The 18,058-nt window shown below is 44.6% G+C and overlaps 1 protein-coding gene across 11 annotated transcripts in view; it reads right to left on the reverse strand.

Moving 5' to 3' along the window:
• Positions 1-9,006: 9,006 nt before the first annotated feature.
• The window catches only part of BICRA (BRD4 interacting chromatin remodeling complex associated protein), a 102,315-nt gene continuing 93,263 nt past the window's right edge, over positions 9,007-18,058 (reverse strand). For all 11 annotated transcript variants that reach the window (XM_060275525.1, XM_060275529.1, XM_060275527.1 and 8 more), the window contains one exon: positions 9,007-17,726. In XM_060275525.1, the coding sequence (XP_060131508.1) occupies positions 16,510-17,726 (1,217 nt within the window). In that variant the 3' untranslated portion in view covers positions 9,007-16,509. The remainder of the gene's footprint in view (positions 17,727-18,058) is intronic.

An 18,058-nucleotide genomic window follows, 5' to 3' on the forward strand; every position in this document is an offset into this window, starting at 1 on the left:
GCCTCGCGAGTTTAACAGAACTTCACAAAGAAGACATCCATGCAAACGGGTACGAATGAGGCTACTCATAGCTTTTTTCCCGAGCGCAGACAAGCCAAGAGGAATCCCAGATGGAAACCAGTGAAGTGCACTGCAAGCAGAGGAAGGGTTGCTGTAGCGCACCATTCTTCCCAGGCCTCAAAAACAAATTGCCACCCATGCCGGCTGCTGTACCTGTTGAACTTCTGGCTGACGGGAAAGAGCAAGCCGCCCGACTGCACGGCGCATGCGGCAAAGGTGTCCCGTCCAAGAGGAAAGCCCACGAGTTTCCTCCGTCTGGGCGGCCCTCACTTCCTGCTCTCAGTCGGCTTTTTCAGCGTGCGGGCCAATGTGGGAATAGTATTTTATTTTATTTTTAAATCGAACAACAACAAAAAAATGGTCCTCGGCGCATAGTGATTATTTGAAAGCACTGCACTTCTGCCTGCTGATTTCTCTCTCCCCTACCTCTTAAACCTTACTCCACTATAGCTATTTCTACCAGTTTTTCCCCGCACATGGCGGAGAACATCGATGGCGAATGGGAACCGAACTTTTTACAGATTTATGAAGACTGGACCTTTTAGGGTATTTTAATATTGTCTATTGGCGACACAGAGCATGCGTAATAGCGATGGGTTGGGGGAAGGAGGGAGACAGGATGCAGAGGAGCAGTGATTGGTTGAACTCCAAGGTGGCGCCGAGTTTAAAGAGAAGGAAAGTCCTGCTCTTGGCTGCCTAAAAAGTTCAGGGTGGGGACACCCAGCAAGTAGTTTGGGGCATCTTATTCCTCTGCACATATAATAATAATAATAATAATAATAATAATAATAATAATAATAATAATAATAATAATAATAATTTATTTATACCCCGCCCATCTGGCTGGGTTTCCCCAGCTTCCAACTGAATATTAAAACAGTACAGCATTAAACATTAAAAACTTCCCTAAACAGGGCCGCCTTCAGTTGTCTTCTAAAAGGAAAATAGTTACTTATTGCCTTGACATCTGCTGGGAGGGCATTCCACAGGACGGGTGCCACTACCGAGAAGGCCCTCTGTCTGGTTCCCTGTAACCTCACTTCTCGCAATGAGGGAACCGCCAGAAGGCCCTCGGTGCTGGATCTCAGTGTCCGGGCTGAATGGTGGGGGTGGAGACGCTCCTTCAGGTATACAGGACCGAGGCCATTTAGGGCTTTAAAGGTCAGTACCAACACTTTGAATTGTGCTCGGAAACGTACTGGGAGCCAGTGATGATCTCTCAGGACCGGTGTTATGTGGTCCCGGCGGCCACTCCCAGTCACTAGTCTAGCTGCCGCATTCTGGATTAATTGCAGTTTCCGGGTCACCTTCAAAGGTAGCCCCACGTAGAGCGCATTGCAGTAGTCCAGACGGGAGATAACTAGAGCATGCACCACTCTGCGGGCAGGTAGGGTCTCAGCCTGCGTACCAGATGGAGCTGGTAGACAGCCGCCCTGGACACAGAATTAACCTGTGGCTCCATGGACAGCTGTGAGTCCAAAATGACTCCTAGGCTGCGCACCTGGTCCTTCAGGGGCACAGTTACCCTATTCAAGACCAGGGAGTCCTCCACACCTGCCTGCCTCCTGTCCCCCACAAACAGTACTTCTGTCTTGTCAGGATTCAACCTCAATCTGTTAGCCGCCATCCATCCTCCAACCGCCTCCAGGCACTCACACAGGACCTTCACCGCCTTCACTGGTTCTGATTTAAAAGAGAGGTAGAGCTGGGTATCATCCGCATACTGATGAACACCCAGCCCAAACCCCCTGATGATCTCTCCCAGCAGCTGCATGTAGATGTTGAATAGTATGGGGGAGAGGACAGACCCTGAGGCACCCCACAAGTGAGAGCCCAGGGGTCTGAACACTCACCCCCCCCTTCCACCATTTTCTGAACATGGCCCAGGAGGAAGGAGTGGAACCACTGTATAACAGTGCCCCCAGCTCCCAGCCCCTCTAGAGTTGCAGAAGAAGCAAACAAAGTCTAATCGAGCTAATGTAGTGTAGGGGTTCAAGGGCTGAAAACAGAGGGTAGAAATGGATGTTAAACTGCTCAAGCCACTAACAGGTTGCAGTATTTTGAAGTGGGTGGATTATAGTTAGGAAAAGCATCTCCTGTCACTAAACCCTCCAGTCAGTATCTTAGGAGTTTTTAAGGCAGGATTTGGCTCACCAGTGACTTTCCAGATGTTGTTGAACTCCCATCATAGCCACTGATCAGGGGTGATGAGATTTTGACAGGGACTGTGCTGAGGAGGGCTGCTCTGAGCAGGAATGGTGGGAGCCTCCCCCTCCCCCTCCCCCTGCTCCTGATCAGGATCATGAATCTTCCTAGGAACAGGAGGACAGTCTAGATTTGGAACAGTGGTTTGCAGAGGGACATAGTTTGGAAGACAGAAGCTGGGAAGAACTGGGTGGTGAACAGCTAGGGGAAGAAGAACTGGGGGAGAGTTAACAGACTCAATATTGCTGGAAAGCATCCATCCAATCAGCCCAAGGTAAAGGAGAGCAGATAAGGTGGCAGCACAGGAAGCACAGCAGTGGTTGCCAGATCAGGTTGCAAGACTCGGAAGTGACGTGGGTGACTAGAGGGGACGTGGGTGGAACCCTTAATTGGGAGCACCTTCATTCCGAGGAATGGATTCTTTGTTCTCTCCCTGTGATCATTAAAAACTATAAATGGTAAGAAACAAAATAAAAGAATTCCTTCCAGTAGCACCTTAGAGAACAACTAAGTTTGTTATTGGTATGAGTTTTCGTGTGCATGCACACTTATTCAGATGCACATGAAAGCTCATACCAAATAACAAACTTAGTTGGTCTCTAAGGTGCTACTGGAAGGAATTCTTTTATTTTGTTTCGACTACAGCAGACCAACACTTCTACCTGCCTGTAACTATAAATGGCAAGCGACTCATTTCACTTTGTTCTGCTTATATATACTGCCAAAGAGGGGGAGGGAGCTGAGTCCATGGAGCCTGACAGATTTGTAGTCCAAAAGCATCTGTGGGGCTACAGGTTCCCCATCCCTGCCATAGAGTATCATAGTCAATGACAGCTCAAAATGAGTACAGGCTGTGTAGGAATAAATATTTCCCTCTCTCTTATCTATGAAGATAATCTCTCCCAAGCAGTGTAAGTAATAATGAGAGCCCTGAGCAACATGGGTAGTTTTCACATGAGCTTTTGATGTAGCTCACTACGCTACCCAGTTTTAAAATTAACTCTGTGGCTTGTCCAAGCCCTCTGTCGTCCTTATAACATCTGCAACTGTCTACTATATTGTAGACCAAACCAAGTGGGGAATTAAAACTCACCTGATTTCATTTCTGCCTTTCAGTGGATGGATCTTGTCATGTCCACCTGATTCAGCCATCTCTCACTCTCCATCCATGGATGATCGCGATTCATTAAGCCCAGAGGCATCAAAAGATACTTTGACATTCATTGAACGTTTCAAGTTCCGCAATCAAAATAAATCAAGCACTGCAGTGAAATATTTAGCCATTTTAATTCTATAATGTATGTAATTAAAATGAAACTTTTGGTCTACACCTTATTTATAGCTGAAAAGAATACAATTTTAATTTGCATTTAAGTATAAAATGAGCATGAGACAGTTAATCCCAGGGTTGTGGGTTCGAGCCCCATGTTGTGCTAAAGATGCCTGCATTGCAGGGGGTTGGAGTAGATGACCCTCGTGGTCCCTTCCAACTCTACAATTCTATGAAATGTACATTCTTATCACAACTGCCAATAAGGTACAAAATTATTTTATATTACAATATTTTGGTTTTGATTTGTGATGAAGTTCAGAGATTTACCTGTTTTATTGTAACATGTTTACTGATGCTCATTGTTGGAATAATTTTATATAAGCTGCTTTTCTCTGATCTGACTGGAAAGCTGTATATAGATAACTTAAAGTGAAAATTAGGAACATTTTTCTGCCCACTATCTATATTATGGGTAGGCAAACAAAGGCCCAGGGGCCAGATCTGGCCCAATCACCTTCTAAATCCGGCCCGCGGACAGTCCGGGAATCAGTGTGTTTTTACATGAGTAGAATGTGTCCTTTTATTTAAAATGCATCTCTGGGTTATTTGTGGGGGCTACCTGGTGTTTTTACACGAGTAGAATGTGTCCTTTTATTTAAAATGCATCTCTGGGTTATTTGTGGGGCATAGGAATTCATTATTATTTTTTCAAAATATAGTCCGGCCTCTCACAAGGTCTGAGGGACAGTGGACCGGCCCCCTGCTGAAAAAGTTTGCTGACCCCTGATCTATATCCACTTCAAAGGAAGTTCCAAAATATGCAGGAAACTCCAAAGAGTTAGCAACATTTGTTTGGTAAGGGTTAGAGTAACATCAGGTTGTCTCTACAGATACATTTAAGCTACTGTCAGGTTGAAACACTGCCTTCAAAAGACAACGCCTAACTTTTAACCTTTAACGAGGTAAATGATTTTTTCATTGGCAAACTATAAATTCAAAATGTCTCTACTAATATACCAGGCAATTACAAGTCTACACAGTAAAATCTACTTAATAAACATTGCGTAAGCCAAATGTAACTTATTGGTATCTCCTCCATATATATTTTTTAAGCCTTTGAGAGATTTCTTGAGTATAGTATTGTGACTAATACAGCTGGCTCACAAACTTTTCTTTCAGTAGCACCTTAAAGACCAACTAAGTTTGTCATAGGTATGAGCTTTCGTGTGCATGCACACTTCTTCAGATACACTGAAACAGAAGTCACCAGACCCTATGTGACTTCTGTTTCAGTGTATCTTGTATCTGAAGAAGTGTGCATGCACACGAAAGCTCATACCTATGACAAACTTAGTTGGTCTCTAAGGTGTTACTGGAAGGATTTTTTAAATTTTGTTTTGACTACGTCAGACCAACACGGCTACCTACCTGTAACTAAAACTTTTCTTTCGAAATCTTCTTGCCTATGAATACTCATCATTCCTGGCAATGGGCAGCTGGAGGTGAGTATTGAGTGCGATGCAAGTCTCACTCTCCGTTAAAGCAAGACAGCAGTAAGACCCAACAGCTCTGGTCACAATACCCAGTGGTAACTGAGCATGTGCCCTGAGATCCCTTGATTCCCCATCATCTTCTGCAGCCACACACAGAGTTCCTTGGTAGACAAGATAATGTTTCTTCATACAGTACATAGTTAAATCATTGTGTTCACGGCTAGAAGAGGCACTGGTGGGGGGGGGGGATAAGACTATCTATGGCTACTAGCCAAGGATTGATGGAGACACTAGGCCTCCGAATCCTGTTTCTGGGAATCACAAGCGAGGAGAGAACTATGGCATTCAGGCCCTGCTTGTGGGCTTCTCTTATAGGGACCTGGTTGGCCACTGTGAGAATAGGATACTGGACAACATCAGCTTTGGGCCTGATCCAGCAGGCTTTTATGTTCTTAGCTTCCTGTAGAAAAGTTGTGTGAAGGTAGAAAGTTTTCCTCCACTGCAGAACCAGGAATGAAGTCATGTGAAAGATATAGGTTGGGTTAAAGGGAGCCACCATATTGTGCTGATTGGCATGGATCCCTTTTGATCTGCTTTACTTCTTTCTAGCCTGGGTGGCTGACCAACACAGAGAAGGCAGGCACCTGCAGAATAGAAACTGCATCCTGCAGGCACCCAGAATAGAAACTGATGTCCATATAGTAAAACAAGTCCCATGCTGCTTTAGGCCTGGTGGATGAGGAAGGAAGTGGCCTCAGATCACCCTAGTGGCAGCTGGACTCTTGCCCTGGATGTGGGTGGCTAAAATCAGCAGCAGCTGGGGAGGCTGTTTGGTGGCAGTGGAAGCTGTGCGACTGCAACTAAGAGACTGTCGGCTGCCTTGATGGGTCCAGTCATGTAGCCGAAGGCCTCATGGCTGCAGATGCAGATGAGTTTGTGAGCAATTCCTGCTGGATTTCAATAAGCAAAGGGTGTAGCGGATTTTGAGTAATCAGTAATTGTGCACCAGCACTTTGCACTTTTAACTGCTGTTTCACCTGAGCTTAGTAGTTTCAGGGAAGGCAGGAGTCTGAGGGGTGGGCAGAGGGGGCGAGGCAGCAGGAGGATCCCTGTGTCATCCTACTTTTGTATAACCTACAAAGCTGTATAGGAATGAGTCAAGACAGAGAAGAGAGACAGCAAAGAGAAGTTGCTGAATTGCAACTTATGACCAAACATAAAACCATGGAGAGACCTGGTCTGAATAGAGACATTGGATTCTTATCTCATTATACATGATAAAGCTATTTTTAGCCATCTCACCCCTTGCTTTTTCCTGTAAGAGCAATTGCAGTTGTTAACAGTCATCAACAGGTTTACCACACCTATCAGCCAATCACCCATTCCCACCACCCTTCTGAGTAATACCCCTCCCCACCCTCTCACTATATATAAGGGTCTGGTGACTTCTGTTTCAGTGTATCTGAAGAAGTGTGCATGCACACGAAAGCTCATACCAATGACAAACTTAGTTGACTGTCTCTAAGGTATTACTGGAAGGAATTTTTAAATTTTGTTTCAAGACAATGGATTCATCTAGCTCGGAAAATTTACAGGCAGGCCACAGCTCTCTAGGTTTCAGGCAGAGATGTCTCCCATTAAATGAATAAGGTAGTCATTGAACTCAAGTGACCCCTCTCCCACATAAAAGCACTTCTGGAGGCGGGGAAGGATGGCACTTTTAATACCAGGCTCTCGCTTAAATCACTATGGTCGTCATTATGGAGAATTTCAAACAGAACCAAGAAGTCTGAGATCCTTTTATGTTCCTTTAATCCAGGCATCCCCAAACTTCGGCCCTCCAGATGTTTTGGACTACAATTCCCATCATCCCTGACCACTAGTCCTGTTAGCTAGGGATCATGGGAGTTGTAGGCCAAAACATCTGGAGGGCCGCAGTTTGGGGATGCCTGCTTTAATCCATTCCTATCATCTTGGCTCCTGTAGTTTTCCTGCTGCAGTTAAGACCAGGTCTTGTTCAGGGGCGGATAAAACCATGTGTTGTGGTTGTTGTGGTTTTAACCAAGGGCCCCTAAGCTTGCTAATAGGAAGGCACTGCTCTCTCGACTGGCCAAAGTAAGATTCCTTCTATTTATACTGGGTCCTGCTGACCTTCAGTCTTTGGGTTGCCCACCAGCCACAAGGACCAACGTCATACCTGTCCTCATGTGGGTTTGGAAGGGTAAGCCCACAGGTGACACTGGACCCCCTGTCCAATTAGGATTGTCTCACCTGATGTTACTAGAGTTGGCAATACACCTTTGGATCAGAGGAGCTATTCTTCTGGGGCGACTGCAGGGAGGCAGCACCAGCAGCAGGCTGGCTGGGGAGTGGACTTTTTATAGTCTGCTTTCCCCTGTGCCTCCCCAACAAGCTCCAACCCAAAGAATTCACATCTGCCCCTCGAGGCCTACAAGACCCAAAGAAGTTATCAGATAAAAGTGAAGTGGAAACTTTAGAATGCAGCCGTTTCAGCTATTGCTCTATTTCATTACATTGCAAAATGATTTGAGAACAAATAGATAGGGTTGTTATCTCACTAGATGACGATGCCTTGGCCCATAGAGTTTCTTCTCCGTTAGTAGTCCGGTACAAACAGTAGGAGCACAAGAAAAAGAGTGCAATAATGTTCTAGTAAAATAATAATTTATTAAAACACATCTGCTCCTCAAAAGGACAACTCCATTTGCAGAAATTTGGCAGGTGGAAGTGTCCTATCTTCATTCTGCTCTGTAAAATAGGCCACTGCAGTATTAGTGCCTCCATCAAGCCAAACAGTCCAGGCACTGGGCAAAGGCACCAGGAATTGAGAAGGACCCCTCCCTGGCCCAACCCAGCTGTGCCACCCCTTACCACTCTCTTTGCTGGGCCTCTGAACAGCATATTGGTGGTTGGCACGGCTGCTTTTGAACCAGAAACAAAATGTACCCAAATGGAATGCCTGGCCTTTGACAGATCTAGTGGAGAGACATTGCGTATCTCAGGGGCCCGGCAATGAGGGAAACAAGAAGTGTTAGTGTCGTTGTGTCAGAAGGAGGAAAAAAAACCAGGAGTACAGATTTGAGATTGCCTTTTTCCTCCATCCTTCCTCCATGCCCCTGCTCTGTTGTAACCTTTGCAACTATCTGCTGTGTGAAACTAAAAGCACAATCCAAATGTGAAATAAAAGCTCACCTGCCTTTCAGTGGATGGAACTCATCAACTCCTGTTAATTCAGAAGAATGGACTCAGCTGTTTCCTACTACCGTAGGTCTCCTAATCAGTGGGGTGATTGTGCTTCATTATAAAGAGGGCTATTAATACTTATTTCCATGTTAATTAAGCCTCTCAGTTTGAATTCTGCAATCAAAATAAATACAGCACCTCAGAAAAACAGCTGCCGGTTGTTATTCTGTCAAGCAATGTATGGTTTTGAAAAGCTTTTTCATGTGCCTACTACTATAATAATCGGCGGGGGTAATTGTACATCATTATAGCCAGGACAATCACAACAGATATTTCCATATTAATTAAGCTTCTCGGATTCTGCATCAGAAAAGTTTGAATTCTGCAATCCAAATAAATGCAGTATCTTAGAAAAACAGCTGTCCATTGTGATTCTGTCATGACTTTCTAAAGCTTGAGTCCATATTAGGATTTCCGATGTAGCTTTTCACTATTGGATGCAATAATTTCTACAATATATTCCACTTGATTGAAGATTTTGCTCTGCCCTGCTGTTGCCCCTCCCATCCCAGCAGATCACCATGCCCAACACATGTTCCTGTGTCCCACATTATCTCAAGCATGACCAACTGAGGTTCTCATCTCACATTGGCTCACAAAACGGCTGGTTCTGGACCCTTTTTGTAATTCTCAAGCAGGAGACAAAACCCAAAAGCCCACCAGTCTGGTTTTTTTCTCTGTCTTTCAAGAAAAACCAAAGCAATTCCTATACCATTTTTAAAAAGAAGAGCAATTTAATTTACACAGAAGTACTAAATGTACATAATTCTTTTAAAAAATTGTTATACACAATAAATACAGTACAAAATTATTTTATAGTACTATATTTCGTTTTTGAACTGTGATGAAGTTCAAACTGGTACCAGCAGGGGGGAGGAAAGAAAAACTGGTTATTTTTTTTTTAATACTAAAAATGAATGGGGTATTACTTTTTGCTTCCTCATATTTGGAAAGCCTTCCTGTTATTTGGTCTTGGATCGAAAACGCTGAAGGACTCGGATGGGCCTAAATGAAATTACATCAATTTTGAAAATGACCTTTCAGAATTACCCTCTCAAGCCCATTTAAATCCTAAATTGGCAATGATTTGAAGTGGGCAGTTGGAACGTTCTTAAGAGTAGCGATCTGTATCTCTCCTTCTCTTCTCCAATACCCCTCTCTTAAAAACCAAAAATACCTCCATGAAAATCTAAACACGCAGAAAGAGACGCAGGACTTCCCTTCCGCTTTTGCAGCTATGAAACAAGAATGCACGGTCTCTTGGCTTAAAAAAATACTGGAAAAGATGTCGTAATATATACTTCCCGATAATAATGAGGGTGCCGGTGTGTATTATCAACCTTTAATCTGAAGGGAAGAATTTCCCTGCTTAACTATTTTGTAGTGAGAAGAGGCGGTGACCAAATGAGCTAACAATCCCAAATCCACACTTTTTAGAAGAAGGAAAAAAAGGACACTAAACGAAAAGCCAAACAATTTCATATACATTTTTATATATATATTTATATATAAAAAAGAAGAAAAACCCCACCAGCCTGGGAGTTAGAACATCCCTTATTGCTTCCTAACCATATATGTTTTCCCCCTCCCCACATTATGGTAACAAGGGGGTTATAGGTGGGGAGCACTGTAAGCTTCAGCAAGTAGTGTTTCAGAACCAAACCTGGTTTTTGTTTCTGCTTGGGATACTCCTCCAGCATCTCTACATGATGGAGGAGGAACTTGTTTGCCCCCAAATCAGCAGCTTCTTGCAGCTGATGAAACTCTTTTTTTTATTACTTCAGTGGAGGCAAGTTAGTGAGCATTCCATGGCACTCTGGCTGGGAAAGCCCATGTGTGCAGGACTGCTGTGCGTGCATCAGAGTATGTACAGGGATCTGGATCAGGGTGACAAAGTGTGAACATGTTCTGGTTGCTCCTGGCCCTCCCCTTAAAAGGGCTGTAGCTAATGTTCTGCGATGGAGCACCCCTTTTAAGTGGGGGGTGGGGTGGGTGGAGCAGGAGGGTGGACACGTGCTTTGGAATATCCCCCAAAGCTTTCTCTCCTTGCAAGAAGCAAGTTTTAAAATGCCACCTTACACAGAACCAAAATTAAATGAAAGAGCAATGAAATTAGATGGCAGGCTGCTACAAAGCATAAGACAGGAACAGTGCCTTTCTTCTGATGCGGTTTTCGTAGACAGTCTCATATACCCCACTGATATGAATGGGAGCTGTGCAGGTTATTTTCTGAGTGGAACTGCATCCTCTTAAAAGAAAATCTGGAGCCTGATCCAGAAACCCCTTGCGGAAACTCTGGTGTGGACACAATAGTTCCTGCACGAGGCACTATTCACTTGTGTGCAGTGGAACACACAACACTCTGAAGTGGGGCTCTGGTATTCTGTTTTCTTAAGCAGTTTGCACCATTGGTAAGATGGGGTGAGTTTTGAAACACACTTTGTCAAAGACAAAAAAGAGAGAGAGAAATTTAGACCTTCAAATCCCCTTTTTGGTTCAATTATATCCCTAAAAAGTTCTCCAGTAAACTGCATTTTTAAGACACAAACTTTTTTCTCTACTTCACAAGACACAGTAAAGTTTAAAGGAAGAGGAACTGATGCTAAAGAATAGGCTTGGACCAATAGTGACATTCTCTAGAATTTTCTGCCTTCCCCTGTAACAACATTTTAGGGTAGGACTATTGGTATTCCCCTCTCTTATTGTTTTTTTTTGGGGGGGGGCAGTGGGGTGCTGAAATGCAGCTAACAAGGACAACCAGCCAGAGGAAAGAAAAAAATGTCTGCAGGTACATTCGGTACTGTGTGCACAGAGAGGCCTGGGGGAAGAAATGCAACACAGAAATCTACAGATGGGTTTACACATGTTCTCTGCCCTTGGACAAAAAGTGTGAGTGATGGTAAGGCAAGATAATAATGAAAATAATATATATATTTATATTTTAAAGGCCTGAATTCAGTCTCTTTATCCATAGTTATACTAGAGATACTAGCTAGCTCTCTACCCACACATCCTATAACAGACTTTGACAGATAGCTGCCAAGCATGCCTTGCAACTGGTAAACATTAAATTATTTGTATGCTCAAGTAGCTTCATCGGAGCAAGTAGCCAAGGGAGAATGAGGCAAAGGCAAAAGAAATAGTAAAGCAAGTCACACAAGTGCACAGACAATGCAAAGAGTGAGAGATGGGGCAAAACCGCTCAGAAACCCCAACTAACTACCACATTTTCCCGTGTATAAGACTAGGTCCCCCCCCCCTAAAAAATAATGTCCAAAATTTGGGGGCATATTATATACAGGGGCCATCTCCCCCCCATTTTCTTCAATCGGAGTCCCCAAAAATAGGGGTCGTCTTATACATGGGGGCGTCTTATAGATGGAAAAATACGGTAATACTTTTAAGAAAGCTTGCATGGGAGCTGGACCATTCAGCTGCTGACAAGATCCTAATTATTCCCTCATATTTACTTATGAAAGAAGTTATCTCAGACGTACTGACTTCTCTAAATTGCCCAGGTTGTTTCTGCAAGCACTGACAAACTCTCTCTTTCTCACATATACACTCGTTTTTAGAATGAATATATCAAAGAAGCACACTGATAATGTTAAGGCCTCACTTAACTGTGTTTGGTTTTTGCGGGGGAGTGGGGGGGGGGAATCAGCAAAAGAAAGAGTTGAGAACACCAGTTTTTCTGTAGCCAAAAGACACAGCTAGCCAGGATGTTTTCACTGTTCTGAGTTCCAAATCCTTCTGAAGGCCCTGATTTAAGAATACACATTTAGCTGTTTGGGGGAGAGTTTCACCTTTTTAAAAGCGGCATTTCCAACGCAACAGAATGGCAGCTAAAAATTCTCAAAAGAAGTGTTTATTTTCCTGTCATTTTAAAGATAAAAACTAGAAAAGTTGCTGCATCCATACAGTTTTGGTGTCTGCAGCCCCTCCCCCTTGCCCAAGAATTGCTTTTTAAACCCTTTCAATACTTTTCATGACAATTTATCATCAGAGTTTGGTCAGGGACAGGGTGGTGGCGGTGATGGTAGACACCAGGGAGGAAACTATCAAAGAGACTTTGTTTCAGGACCGCTTGCAGATGGGGGAATGTAGAAAAGGAGCGCGTGAAGGAATTCGGAAGGCAGCTGCAGCAAATTCCCGACTCCTGGAAACCAGAACCATAGCTTTTTTTTTTCTTGGAAAGAAATAAAGAAGTCTCAGGAGAGAAGAGGGAAAATTAAAGATTTATAGCCAATGGCTTAGTGGAGATCACTTGGCACTATTACAAAAGGACAAACAGCTTATCTCCCGTCAGACTTGCTGGGCCTTATTTCCGACTCTTGGTTTTCTCTGTGGGACAGCCGCCAAAAGAGTAGGCATTTAATATGACTTTTCTTTTATTTCTTTTTACAAGCAGGGAATGTGGGATGCAGTGGCACAGAGCAAGAAATCCAATTTTGGTAGTTTGATAAAGCTGGCTGTTTGCTAATAGGCAACTCTGAAAATAATGAGCATACAGGCCCTGCTTAAGAATAAAGAAAGCAGAATTCTTTGGCAGCACACCCATTGCTTCGCAAGCTGTAAGCTAGGGTATGTGTGTCTGCTTTAATTTTAGGTAGCATAACTAGTCTGGGAAGAAGAGAGACCTACAGTAGCCAAAAGGGGCACACACAAGCAAAATTACGGTGTGCACTGGATTCTCATGACTGAATTGTACTCAACAGGAATCCAAACATGCCCTCAACAGTCTGGTGAGCTAAAAGCACAACAGTATATGTTGCGTTTCCGACTCAACTCTGAAACAACAATGGAGAGTCCTTCTCCCTGACAGGATGAGAGTGAGGAAAGTAAACTTTCAAGACTGCGAAGAGTACAAAACCAAACCATAACTTTAGGAAATGGGGGCCAGGAAAGGAAGGAACACAGACAATTTTACCCCTTTCTTTCTTCACCAGCTATACTCCCTTAGTCAGTAGAGTACTTGTATAATGAAGCAGGCTCTGAATCTGGATAGTGATTTTTTTTTTGGGGGGGGTGCTCTCTCACTCCCTCAATTATGTAGAAAATTATCCTGTTTGCAAAATCATGATGATTTCTACACACACATACTAATGATATAGTATGGCTCTGCAGGCTATGAACTCTAGGAGAACTTATCTTCACATGCGTTGTGTTTGCACACAGTGGACTGAGCAAAAGTGCGCACACCACATTATCACTTTTATGCTCTCTTGGATATAATACAGAAGGCTCAAGGCAGAAGGAACCTGTCTCTAACGCATGGTGGTGAGGACACAGGCATAACCAGAGGGGAGTTTTGGCACCTGTAAGCAGGAAAGTATGGTCTGCATTTGTTTTTGCATCCAGTCTGTCACTTGCAGATTAGTCTGGAAGAGTGCAAATTAAATGGGGGGGAAACCCCATAAGGTTGAAGACCTTGAGAATCAAACCAAGCACTGCCCTTCTGGAGCTGCACTGCAACACTGTGTTGTAACAGGATTTAGGAAGAATCATTACACCAGAGTAATCTGCAACATACCATGGAGTACCCTGACAGTTCCATCTGAAAACCCAAAGGACAGCAACTCTAGCTCATGTTTACTCTTGAGGCCCATATGCAAAACAATACAAATTTTTGACCTTTTGGTACAGGCTCATGTTCCTGTGCTGGGATCAAGGAGAGCTTCAAAACAGGAAAAATGTAGTAAGCTTTCATCACCTTTCCTTAGTGGAAGGGTATATAAACCCACAAGTTATGAAAAACTCATCAACAAGGAGAAGCAGCATTATTTCACAGTTTAAGCCACAGCAAGGATAAAGTTGTGTGATTGCAAATAAGGGAGAAGTGGTCCAGTTTTTTGGAGTTAGCAACACCTCTAATATATAACCAAATTCTACTCATCAATGCCCTGTTTTCCACCTGGGCCAAGTCCTAACAATGTTTACAACAAGCTTCTACACCAAGTCACAAAAATATTTGATGAACAATCACCCTTGCTCTTTAAAAAGCCAAGTCTCCCTTTCTAACTTGTCTGCCAAATGGTTCTGTGCTAACTCAGACTGTCTGCTGACAACCCACCTCCAAGCCTGTTTTGCAGTTTTCTCCTCACACAATCCAGCAGTGGAGGAAGTGAAGACGTCCCTGGTTCTCTCTCTGAAGCAGGCTAAGAGATACCCCCTAAACAAGCAGGCCACGCACTTGCCAATTCAGCACCACTTCCAGGTGGAATAGCATTCATCTCTATAGAGCACTAAAGAACATCAATACACCAGAGGAGAGAAACGAGAGAGATGGCACTTCCAAAGGCCTGAGATGGCACCTAAGCAAAGTGGCAAAATGTCCTGCAGGGACAAGGAATCTAGTTGTGGAAGAAGGAGCCCAAAGTGAAGTAGGCCGTGCGTGAAGGTTGCAGCTGCAGATTCCATCATGCTGATGACACACTGACAAGAAATCCAGTATTTTCAGGTCCAGTGCAAGTTTTAAAGAATACTAACAGGGCGTACTATCAGGACACTTGCCACCTGTCAAGGAAAAGGGGAGAGTCTTGATTGGAAGACTTGGGGTGGCAGATCTCATACTGCTTATTTTGTATGCCACTCTCCACATATCAATCTCTCATGTGATCAAGTCTAAGCTTTGCCAAGCTGCGGCTAACCAAGGACCGTGTCCTACCTTAGCTGTTCTGTTCCCACACAACTCAATGCTGTAACGTGGGGAATGCTTAGCTCTTTGTTCTTCTGTGAATAAAGCCAGGGGTAATCTAAGGATCTGAAAGCAAGGTTGCCCTACCAGCATGTGACTTTCTTGCAAACACTTGCATAAATCCTGCACACATAATTATTTTTGTTTTGGGGGTGTAGAAATAAAGAGCAGACAAGATGAGAATCACTGGCAAGAAAATAAAATGGGAGATCTCAAGTCAAAAGTCGCAACAAATGCAACAGCTGAGAGAACTGAGCAGAGCTACGTTAACAAGCCCCCAGACACTGCTATCTTATCCCGCAGCTAGCAAGAGGAAGATGCTGACAGTTTTCACTAAAGGATTCTCATCCTATCACATGACTTTTGTCTACATGCAGGTAGCAGGAGCATAGATGAGAGGTGCAATGCTGTGGTTTTAGAAATGGGAGAAACCAAGGTAGGAAACTGAAGCCACAGGATGCAACTAGAGAGGAAAACTTGGCAGCTGCTGCAAAGGAGGAAAGAAGACAAAGAGAAAACTTGCTTGGCTTCCTGCCCATGCCTGGCTGGGGTTCCATGCCCCCGTATCTTGGGAATGCCCAACCAACTGTACACCTCTGGCATCTTGAATAGATTTCTTTTGACAAAAGGTTGACAGGTTGGTTTATTTTTTAAAAAGGGGGAGAGGGGAAGACATTAGAGAGAAATGTATACCCTCTTGCCAGAACTTTCCTAGTTTCACTCATCCTGACTGCATTAACCAGACCCATGGATGTCTGGGGAGGGACTGGCTTCCTCTTTGATAAGGGCTTATTTGTAAACTCAATCCATACTTCTTTGTTTAAACCATTAGTGTTTGTATCTTTTCTCCTTTCTTCTTTTTTTTGCATTTTGTTCAGATTCTATTTTTTACGTTAAAAAAGGAAAGAAAAAGCAGACAGTTTATACTTAAAATAACTTAAGAAACCCCACAAAATCAATTACATAAATTGCCCCTTGTGGCAACTCCTCTGGAGCTGTCCCCCTGCCCTGCCCCATTCCTTTGGCCTCCCCGCTGGCTTCTGGCTTGGGATTTGTGAAAATGTCCAAAATATAGGCGTGGCATTTGGGGCGGGGAATAAAACCCAATCATAATCAGAGATTCAAATTAGCAATTTGTTACAGAATCTAAATATCACACAGCCAACACTACCACCTATGGGCCCCCAATCCAACCCCCACCCGCCTGCCTCACATTTGCTGAACTTCCTTCTTTAAAAATGGTGCATGTGATGAGACAAGTATATTGTAAACCCAGCCGCAGCTTTACAACAACCTAAACCCATCATATAAACACTTGGATGGACGAAGCCTCTGTAGGACATTCTCACTGCCCGCCCCACCCCAGATCCCCGCTCTTCCCTTCTGGTATCAGCCCTATTCTATCAGGTCTCTGGGAAGTGGCACCTTGGCTTCCAACCGTTTCCCAGCCAGCAGAAGCTGCAGCAGCTCCAGTCCTTGGCTCTCTTTGTACAGTCTCTGCTTGGTATAGATTTCTGTTATCTGTTCAACGTCCTTGCTCCAAGGCCACCATTGTGATTGGGGGCAAGGTAAGTGTCTGTGCGGTGGACAGGGGAAGAGAAAGGGGAGGAGGAGGAGTTGTATGAAGAGGAGGGTGCTCGGGTGTTCTGGCCCCCAGCTTGAGGTTGCTGCAAATTCAGGATGCTATCAATGGCGCTCTGTAGGTGCTCATTGAGTGAGTCATCTGGGGGGCTGTCGCTGGAGAAGCTGGCATTGTCCACATCAAAAGACTCTGACTTTCTACGTTTGGCTGGGGGCAGGGGCACATCCCATGTGAGTTCAGAGGCAGAACCATGGTCAGGTGGCTCGATTTTTATCATCCGGTGATAAAACTCATCCTCAACCTCCGCCAATTCCTTCATAAGGCCACTGGTTGAATCGTCGGTCTTAGGAGGGGTGGGGCTCTCTTGCATTACGAGGGAACGGGCATCACTCCGGTTGAAAAAGGTATGTTTGGTACCCTCCTCTGACCGGCTCTTCTCTGCCCCAGCCACGGAGGGGCTCTCGTGAGTTTTGCGGGTAGTAATGACACTCCTGGAGCCCCCGTCCTGCTTGATGATGAGGGTGCTTGGCACCATATCAACTTTTGGGCTGCTCTCTTTCAGGCAGGTGTCAGAGGCTTTATCCGCTACAAAAGCGTCCACATTCTCCCTGTATGTCTTACGGAGGGGAAGCCTGCAGTAAGTCACAATGGGCTTTTTCTCCACTGGAGCTGCTGTGATATGATCAACAGTCCCATTCATTTGACCCGCCGTTGAGACAGCAGTGGTGGTGGCAACGGCTGAAGCCGACGAGTGCTGGTCAGTTGTTTTGATCACTGTGCACATGGGCGGCGGTGTCTGGTGAACCGGGTCCAAGGCAGTGTTGTGAACCACTTTGCTAAGGCCCGCCTCCTGTTTGATCTTCAGTTTCAGTCCAATCCGGCTCCGGGCTTCGTAGGTTTTGATGGGCGGCTTACTCCTGGAGGGCATGGCATCCTCGTCACCATCTAATGAGGGAGAGGCCTTGGCCCACGTGACAGAGGGAGAGCCTCCGCTGTGCTTGATGACCAGTTTTGTTGGGTTGATCTGGGTTGCCATCTGCAGTGGAGGTGCCTTCAGGTTCTCAGAAGCCAGAGCGGCATTGCTGGGCAGAGCACTCTGAGCCAGAGAAGAAGCAAAACTCTGCGACCGCGAAGATGAGGAAACATACTCATCTGCAAGAGAACAACACGTGTCACCATTTCAGACAAAAACAGACTGAGGTCTTCTCACGCCACCACTGACTTGAGTTAACAACAGCCAACGTAAACCTAGAGATGGCCACTTCTTTAGTGTCACGGGCCACTGTATTCTCCAATTACAAGCTGGACCAATCCAGTCTTTCTCACAAATGCCGACTCTCTAAAATAATATTGGCCTCAGAGCAGATATGGAGTGCATGCACTCAGGTGGTAGGAGGCCACAAATGTGTTTTTTGTAAGATTCCCACAGATATGGAGTGCAAGGGAAACGGTGGTTCAAAAAACATTCTACCATACCGTGATTA

The sequence above is a fragment of the Zootoca vivipara genome, chromosome 6 (genome assembly GCF_963506605.1).
Source record: "Zootoca vivipara chromosome 6, rZooViv1.1, whole genome shotgun sequence".
Taxonomy (NCBI): Eukaryota; Metazoa; Chordata; class Lepidosauria; order Squamata; family Lacertidae; genus Zootoca; species Zootoca vivipara.